The sequence below is a fragment of the Trachemys scripta genome, chromosome 9 (assembly GCF_013100865.1).
Source record: "Trachemys scripta elegans isolate TJP31775 chromosome 9, CAS_Tse_1.0, whole genome shotgun sequence".
NCBI classification, from domain to species: Eukaryota; Metazoa; Chordata; order Testudines; family Emydidae; genus Trachemys; species Trachemys scripta.
Window position 1 is genome coordinate 18,586,775 of NC_048306.1, and position 9,671 is coordinate 18,596,445.

General features: G+C 44.0%; 1 protein-coding gene across 4 annotated transcripts in view; it reads left to right on the top strand.

Moving 5' to 3' along the window:
* PAK3 (p21 (RAC1) activated kinase 3) overlaps positions 1 to 6,903 on the top strand; it is a 194,689-nt gene extending 187,786 nt beyond the window's left edge. For all 4 annotated transcript variants that reach the window (XM_034780630.1, XM_034780629.1, XM_034780631.1 and 1 more), the window contains one exon: positions 124 to 6,903. In XM_034780630.1, coding sequence (XP_034636521.1) covers positions 124 to 213 — 90 coding nt within the window. In that variant the 3' untranslated portion in view covers positions 214 to 6,903. The remainder of the gene's footprint in view (positions 1 to 123) is intronic.
* The last annotated feature ends 2,768 nt before the right edge of the window (positions 6,904 to 9,671 follow it).

The window sequence follows — 9,671 nt, forward strand, 5'->3', positions numbered from 1 at the left end:
CTTGTTAAAATTAGAGCCTAAGTATGGCGCAAGCACAACAAAAAAGCTGCTTGAAAGTTAGGGTAAATGGGCTTTGCATGGAAAATAATGAATAATTTTTCTTTCTGTTTTTGTTTTTAATAGCATCCATTTTTGAAATTAGCCAAGCCTCTCTCCAGCCTGACTCCTCTCATCATTGCAGCAAAGGAAGCAATTAAGAACAGCAGCCGCTAGCATTGTGGACTGGCTTTACCCCAGGCCAGCTCCCTCCAGAGCGGGACTGAACAAAACTCTGTCAAACCTCAATTCTTGTGCTGCAGGACAGGCAGACATAAGGACAAACAGTCACAGTCATGATGGAGGCCAGCTGTTTTCCAGCTCTTCGAGGACTAGAAACCTATCACGTGTCTTCTTCCTGCTCTCTGATTTCTTAATTTATTTCTCAGATGAAACAGGGCCCAAAACCGAGCTGCCAGGCCAGAAATCGCCTTGTTGTCTCAGCCATCTCCACGGTCAAACAAACTCAGTAGCGAGACTCCCAGTGACCATCCTGTGCATTTCACTTTTAAATGATTGGTTGGTTCTTAAAGATTCACAATCACTTTTCTGAGTTTTTTGGTTTGGTTTGGAATGGAAGAAGGGTCCTCCTGCATTAAGAAACCTCCTCCAGGCTGAGTTGTCTTTTGAATACAACCCATTTGCTAGTATTTGCCCATTCATGGTACCATTAGATGGTAAGGATGAAAGTGAAAGTGCTTTTCCAACCAAAAATAAATCACCCGCCGAGCAGGAAGAGCATCCTGATGAGATACATGCTTTCAACCGTGAACATACAGAGTTCGGGTCCTTGGCAGCATGATTTGTGCAATTAACAATGGTACTTTTGCCTTGGTGAGGTTCTTGTAAACTGAAAAGCGGAAAGGTCAGCAAGTTTGCTCAGAAAGGGCTCGTCTGCTACAAAGCTGTAATGCAAATGGCAGCCCAGTCTTGCTAGGTGCTGAATCTCTCCTGCAAAGTGCTCAGCACACAACTTCCCCAGCAGTGCGATAGACAGGCACTCCCACTGAAGGGAGCCGAGGACGCTCAGCCCCTTTGCAGACGGGAGGCACTCAGCGCCCTGTGAGATTGCACCAGCTATTCATAGCATGAGACCCTAACCAACAGTAGGCTGAAATCTGCTATCGACTGCCTCCATGCCAATGCAGCCCTATTTAAATTTGGGTTTGCACAGATTTAATAGAGGGGCAGAATTCAGCCTAGCGATTGTGTGAACCGAGTTTGCCCATCCCCATGGCTGGCTTATGACGGCTGAAAAAGGACAGGTAGCGTCTGTAAAATTCCCAATCAATTAGGCAGCCCAGTGCTCTAAACTGTTACTCCGGTGAGTGCCCCTTAGTCATGTGAATAATTCTATTGAAAATGTTGGGGCTACTCAAGTAAGAGTTTGCAGGATTTCATTCTGCATGAGCTCTCCTGCCAATGCAACAAACGAGGGTGGAGGAAATGTATTTAAACAAGGGTTTTGTAGTGCTGGGTGAAGGGAGGGAAAGGTAAATGCAGTGTAGAGTACATAAATACTCTTAGGCCATAAACTGGGTCAGCCTTTAACTCTCCCCTCAATGCATGCACCAAACTCACCTTAATGCTAGTATGTGTATGTCGAGGAGAGAATAATGGCTGGAAATGACTGAGGATTGTACTGGCTCGTAAATTTATTTGTAAAGGAGCAGAAAAAAATCAACAATTTGTATTATGTGAACGGACAGACCTGGTTGGCTTTCACTCAGCAAAGTAATGTGTATGGACTATTTGCTGCTGGATTTTAGGGTTAATACTACATTTAAAAATCAAAGCCCTTCGAAACAACAGTAGGATGTGGCTATTGGTAGTGGGGAGCCTGCCTCTGTAAAAATAAAAATAAATCCTCGAATGTAGATCAACGTGACTTCACATTTAGTTTTTGATACTGCAAGGAGCTGAGCGTTCCTGAGAGGTGCTAAGCATCCTCAACTCGTTGTCATTAGTAAGAGTTAAGGGTGCTTAGGCCTTGAGCCTTCGTTTGGCTTTGGATTTTAGTGATATCTTTGGGTTGTGACTTTCATTAATATTGCCAGCTGGCTGACCCTCATTATTTGTCCACCTCAGTTTCTTTGGGGTTTGACTGAGGCAGTGTTTATTAGTTTACCATACTCAGCTGCTAATTAACTTTCCCCCATCTCCTGGGATGCAGAACAAGTTTTTGTTTTATGCCCAAATAAGTAAAGATTCTTCTTCTGTAGTGGGATCATTTTTGTCTTTGTCAACTCAGGTTAGACATCTAGGAGATGGGAGTTTAGGCTTCTTTGAAAATCCAGTGATTCAAGCTCACGAACCTTATTTTGTAAAGAATCAGTCGTAAAGAAATGAATTTAAATTCCACATAGAAGTAAAGGGGCAAGTGACAGTTTCTATTTCCAGGGTAGCTTTTTCTTGTCTTTGTATCCACAAAGGTGCGTACATCCGTCCCTTGAAAGGAAAGCACTTTCTGTGGAGCATTTCTGCTGGATATCCAGAACAAATCTTTTTTGGGAGGTTATGCTATTCGATTTGTTGGGTTTTTTCCCTAGTTGTTATCTTCAGCTATAAATATTTTGCCTTTTTATCCCAGCCCCACGCTTCAAAGAAAAAATTTAAAAAGGTATAATCAAAGATATACACTTCAGAATGGTGTATGCTCCAGTGTGTGAAATATTGTTGACACTGGCTTTTTAAATGCAACTGCTTTAATAAGAGGCCTTAATTTTTATTTTATTTGTAAAAATATTTATTTTATTTTGCAGCAGCAAATCCAGAGATTTTACTTTTTAAAAAGATTCCTCGCATGCCGACAAGATTCAATAGAAATCCAGTTCCTGCCAGTGATTGCATCCAGCACACAAGCTATAAGTGCCCAGCTGAGAACTCTGTAAAAGGGACCGTTTACTTTATGTCCCTTTATCTAAGGGAGTAGTAGCATTCCTACAGCTCTTCGCTTGGGAGATTCTGTGGCACTAAATGCTTCAAGCCAGTGGATGCAGAAAGATAGCAGCTGCTTTTATATCCTCCTGGATTTGGAGGCAGACTTGGAAGTGGAAAACAATCCTGAAAGAGACAGGCCTTGTGTGTGAATTACAGAATTGAAAAATAGCACATCAGGATAGGCATTGCCTTTGCAGAACAAAAAAGATGTCAGCAATCAGATAAATCTCTGGTACCATCTTGTTTTTTGAGAGCCGTCCCTGGTTTAGGCAGTTATTTATGTATATTTTAAGGAGTATTAGAGATAAGCTGTTCCTCCTGCCAAAAGCATATATAAAGATAAACATACTGTACATGTTTCAGACACTTTCATTCCAGGTATTAATAGACTGATTAATTGCCTTTTCCTATTTTATTTTTAAATTCATAATACAGTAAAGAACTTCCCGATCTCAAATGTTGTTCCAGTCCCCTATAATGATGAGGTGTGAAAATGGCCGTTAGCTCGCCAGGGTTCCGAAAGGTCCTAGGACAGGAGCAAGAAAGCTGTAAAATCAGGGAAGTTTGAGAAGCACAGTACAGATTATTTATTTAAGAAAATGGAAAAGGAAAAAAAAAAAAGCCTTACATGTAACAAGGCTTCTGCATGCATTCACGGGAGCCAGAGGAATTGCTGGATCTTACAGTGCTCTCAGGTTTTGGTCACAGTATCGGGCAAAGGTTGCGTTATCACCTGTTGTGTCTTTCTGCTTTTGTAAATACGTATGTGTCTGTTTTCCATCACTGGCTACTGGTTGGCCAAATCTCATTGTACACATATGAACTCAGTTATTTATTTATTCTGTTGTCGTTCAGGTTTCTTTGAGGCTAATGAGAGCACCTCAACATTATAGTTCCTATCAGCCCATCCCCCCAATTTCTGCCCCAAACACATTCCAGTCACTAAAGAAGGGAAATACTAAATCATATCCAATTGCCTATGTAGTTGTTACTTCCAATATGGAGTCATAGTTTTGGCTACATAAGGAGTATTCCTCAATACTGCACATGAAGCATGTAAATAAATATATTTCTTTGCTCAGCGGGTTTGCATACGACTTGGTTGACAAGCCAGAGAGATTCCATAAAATCTACCAATGAAGGCAGGAAGAAATGTCGCTTTGCTTGAAACACAAGGGCATGCACAGCAAAGCTAGAATAGCCTTTCTGAGCTGTATAAAAGGCCACTAGCCTGCATCTTTCCCCAATGGAGTATCATTCATTCACACTCAGTAACTTAAAGCTGAGCGGTGGGGGGAAGTGACTAAGGCCCAGAAGCAAAGCCTCCAGCTTTCAAGATAGTTATTCTCTTGGACTGGGCAAGTACCTTCATTTTTAAACCATATTTTTCAGGACAAGGGAAAGGACCACCTTTGTGTTTCAAGAACGACCGTTCTGATATCTCGCTCGGGTTTCTACCAGAGCATCTGCATCTTGAGATCTTCAGGTATCTTTAAAACACCTCATTGCTCATGCCCATCCTTGATCTAAAGTGATAGTTCTCTAGGTGAACCCTGCAGAATCTTGCTTACCCCTTCCCCTGTTTATGAATGGTTCAGAGATGAGTCAGCACACTGGGGTTGTGTCACAAATGCATAAAACCCTACTTGGAGGTGAAATCTACCTGTTTTGGCTCAACGCTTGGGTTGTGTGGATCTTTGGGAATATCTGCAGTCTCAAAAAGGGTATGGGGGAAAGAAGCTTATGTTCTCTTCATTGGTGCCTTCTGGTCAGTCATCGGTCTGATTCTGCAAATACTATCACTGCTTAGCTATTCTTCTGAGTAAGCACTAAGTTTCAGAATCTGACCGTGACTAAGGAAATTGTGGGTAACATCATATATTAGTGTTAAAGTTGCTTTAATGAAAAATGACCTTTTTTTTACTTTTGGAGCATGGTGGCTTTGCACCTGACATTTTCCCAAAGGATTAAAAATGCCTGCATTAGCATCTGTGTGCCAGGTGCAGCTGTCTCCGAGCCAGTGGGGCCCACATTCATAGCCACTCATGCTTAGTGCTCAATTACTGCAAGGCATGGCCAGTGACACCTGCTTTACCAGTTGCCTACTAAATGGTGTCAAAGCAAGTAGGGAAAGAGAGGATTGAAATCAGGAGCAGTGAGCTGGCAATCGTTGCAGATGGATCTCAGAGGCGACAATGCACACTTTCAAATATGTGTTTGAATCACAGACTACAAGTGAGGAAATATGTGCACCTAGCAATTATCATTTGTGTGTCTTCCCCTTCACTCCCTTCAGGGACTTGGAACAGCTAGACGAATAGTTCCAAAGAGAGAAGCAAAAGGGGGTTAACCCTCCGCTGTTACGCCTCTTCCTAGTCTCTACATTTTATTTGGTTGCTATTACTCTTTGTGAACCCCTCTCTGCTCCTTCCATCCTCAGTGGCTTCTAACCAAGTATCATTATCTGAGACAAAGTGGTCACACTTCTCATTTCAGTCCTTTTTCGATTGCCTGTTTACAGCAGTGTTTTAAATCGGCATCCTCAGCCTGGAGAACAAGTCCCTCGTGGGCATAACCTCCACTAGATCACTGCCTGCAATCCCAAGACATTCCTGAGCCTGTCTCCCAGATGTGACATGTTGGCATAATATAGTAGGAGACTTAAGGGAATAATGTTGGCTTGATTTGTTTTAAACTAAAATCCTTTTGCTGCTGAAGATTCTCTGTTTCGTTTGTCCAACCTTACTGTATGCTTAGGGAACATACAGGATCCAGTTCTGCTGTCACTGAAATCAGTAAGAATTTTGCCATTGACTTCAATGACAGCAGCAGCTGGCCCTTAATTAGCAGGTTCTGATAAGGCAGAGCCACCCAAACAGAATGTCACTTTATGTGCTGGCTGCTGAGAAGTATTCTCTGGATAAGCAGGGATGTGCAAGAGGGTCAGACCCAGCCTTTTCTTTCGCACGTGGTGCTTTACATGTAATAGGCCGAATGTTGCACTTTTGAGGCATTCTTTTGCATCCATGCCTGCTAAGATTTTGACCACTGAACTTCCAGGTTACAAACAAAATGTGTGCACAATTGCTTTGAATCTTTATATTCGTCTTAGGCCGTGTTAATAAATCTGTCTGTAGAACAACAACAGAAAAAGGCTGGTCAACTCTTCGGTTGCAGATCCCATAGTCTGGCTGCTTGGACTTGGAGGGTGAGTGAGCTACGGACATGACCCAATTGCAAAGTACTGCACGGACCAGAAGGCCATGGTGGAAATAATAACTAACCTTATGGGTAGAACTTGAGTCCAGGGGCTACACCAGGGAGTTATTCTAGAGCTTGTATATGTATATACTGCACTGCATGTGCTGTACACACATATACACATACATTCTAGTAAGATCTGGCAAAAGAATCCTGCAACCATTAACTGGCTTGAGTTTTAACTACCTGTAAACTCCCGGTCAATCAGAAGCAACTAGTTTACAGCTATACTAGTGTCTGCTGGGTTTTTCTTCAGGGTACCCAGACAAAAGTAAACAGGAGGATCCTACATTTTCATTGTTTATCAAAAATGTATCTCATTTTGCTGTACATTCCTTTTTTTAGGATGTGTTTATCTGTAAAAAAAAAAAAGTGTGTAGTGAAATTCTTCTGTAACTTTGGATTAAGAGGTACTTACGATCTTTTTAAAAAGAGAACTAAGTTATTTACTTTGTAAATATGCTGATGGCATGGATCCATCGTACTGACCTCAGCATCCATTTTTTTAAAAGAATTTTTTCTTTCCAACATTAAGTTATTTTAAATTGTGGTTGAAGCAATAGAAAATTGAAATATGGATTGTGCATGACTGTGTCTTGAGTGTAAAAATATTGCAGTTTGAAACTTGGACCTAAAGTATTGCAAATAAAAGTTATAAATACCACCGACTTGTGTTTTCTCAGCTCTCTCCAAAGGATTTCCCTGTGTTGTACAGCAAAATAATATCAGGGCTGGATTAAGACAATCTTGGGCCCTAAGCACCCCGTGACATGGGTCCCCCTGTGGTTCTCCCCCACTTGGAACATGGGTGGTAAGTGTACTGGCAGCAGTGTATGGACTGGGCCTGCTGCAGTCTTTTCTTCCTACCACACACGCAGTCCTTTGCAGGGTTTGCATTGGCAGAAGCTCCCAGAGCTTGGGTCTTGGAGATAACACCTCTTTGAGATGTATAGGGTAGTTCACCCTCCTCCAGGCTGTCTGCAAATTCAGGCAGACATCACTCCTTCACACTGTTCGTGTTTTAAGCCTTTCTGAGACCTACTGTCACTGATTCATATAGTTATATTCAGACAAAACATTCACTCACACTAACTCATCAGCTGTCAGTCCTCAATGAGTCCTCCTACGTGTCATCCTCCATCTGGATGCTGGAGCTCTTGTATCTCTTGGCTTTACAAAGCTCTAGACAGCCATGTATTTCACTGCTCTGCCACTTGGAAACTTCACTTAGTGCTGTGATTTTTCAGTTTATGTTTTGCCCATTATCATTTTTATAAACCATAAAATGCCATAAATGAATATGTATTACACAGTTGGAGATAAGCCACATTCCCTGCCTCTACAAACAAGTCACAAGGAGGAGGAACTTTATCTTTATTCTAACACACACACATACCTTCCCCATGTTAAAAGAACATTATTACGGCTGCAGAGGTAAGCACTCAAAGTCAGGAAATGCCAGAATTAAGATTGCCTGTGCAGCCTTAATTTGGCTTGTGCACATGCATTATGAGACAGTCGCTAATTACATTATCACACACGGTTATCACAAGACTCCTGCCTCATTCAGGGCACAGAATGACCAGCCAGTGGGTCTCTCAGATATTTGCTGACAGCAGAGGAATGGTGAGACTCAGGAATCTTGGATTCCATTCCAGAGTCGAGGGGAATTTGCTCTAGTGGCCACAGCCCATTCTGCCCATTCCCCTGCAAGCATGATCCTTTCTGCCCTATCTCCTCCAAAACTGTCTCTATCCCAGTCTCGCCTCCATTCCTGGCTCCTCCTTCCCGTGCCAGTTTTCTCACCTAGTCAGTCCCATTCTCCATGCCTCAGGCTTCTCATCCTAAACCAAATCTTCACCTCCGGATGCTGGCCCAGCCCCATTCTCCTCATCCCTTCATTTCTAGTCCCAGGCTCCTAGCCTAGGCAGTTCCAGTATTCCCCTCCCCCAGCTCTGTCAGTCTCCTGGGCCACTCTTTCCCAACCCAGCTCCTAGATCCCATTTCCATCTTGCTCCCCACCAGTCCCAGTCTCCCCCGATTCCCCTCTCCGGGCTTTTTGTCCCAATCCATTTCCCCCTGCAGATCTGCCTCCTGTCCTCTCTACAATTGCTCAGACAGCTTCCTATTCCATGTTGCCCAGGCTCAGCAGGGATGGCATTGAGAGCAAAGGAGAGAGAGTCTTCCTGCTCGCAGTTCAGGTAGACATAGCATGGCCCACAGCGGGCCAGGGCTGCAATTGCAGGGATAGTTGCCCCAGGCTGGAACATGCCAAGTGTGGATGGAATCCTCAGGGAAGTTAGAGGTGAAAATCTAAGTCGTCTCCACTGAGCGTGCACAACTGCAATTGTTGAAAGGTTTATAACATGACCAAAGTTGGATGGATTTTCATGGGGATGGCATCTCAGACAGAAACACACCCCGCCAACAAATTTCAAGTTCCTCCTCCAAAGTAAGTGGGGATAGAGGGTGGGGTTGGGGGGGTGGGAGAGGGGTGGAGGTGGGCACTAGAGATTCTCAAAGAAAATATAGACAAAATCACATATTTTTCACTAGACTCATCAGAAACACCTGAATTGTTCTGACTGAAATTTTGCTGCGGCAGCTACGTGGCATGTAAAAAAATTTAAATCCAAACTGTTAATGTTTGGCAAACTTGAAAACAGGGGCTTATAATGGGAAATGTTGGGCAACCTTAACACTAGCAGCCCTGACCTGCCGCTAAGATGCCAAAAAGCACTGAAACTGTAGTGGTCCCAGGATATTAGCGACAAGGGGCGTGAGGGAAAAGCTTTTACTGGACCCACTTCTGTGGGTGAGAATGCTTTAGGTCTGACCTGAAGAACTCTGTGTAGCTTGAAAGCTTGTCTCTCACCAACAGAAGTTGGGCCAATAAAAGTGATTACCTCACCCACTGTCTCTCTCTCTGACAGCATGCCAGTTATAGTAAAGTGAGCATCTGCCAAGTGAGGCAATCAGACTCCAGGCACTCACATCTGTCTTGACCTTGCCTTATATGCCGTTTATGCTTAACATAGGGTTACCATACATCCGGTTTTTCCCGGACATGTCCGGCTTTTTGGCACTCAAATCCCCGTCTGGGGGGAATTGCCAAAAAGCCGAACATGTCCGGGAAAATGCTGGCCAGGCACTTCCCCTCCCCCGGCGGCTCTGCTCCTCCCCTGACTCTTCAGCTCTGTTTAAGAGCCGAGCTGCCCGAGCGGTATGGGCTTCAGGCAGCCCCCTTGCCTCCGGACCCTGCGCCGCCGGAGCCCGGGAGGGGAAGTGCCCGGCCGGGGACGCAGGGTCCAGAGGCATGGGGGCTGCCCGAAGCCAGTAGCGCTGGGGCAGCTCAGCTCTTAAACAGAGCCGAAGAGTCAGGGGAGGAGCAAAGCCTCCGGCCGCGGCGGCTCTGCTCCTCCCCGACTCTTCGG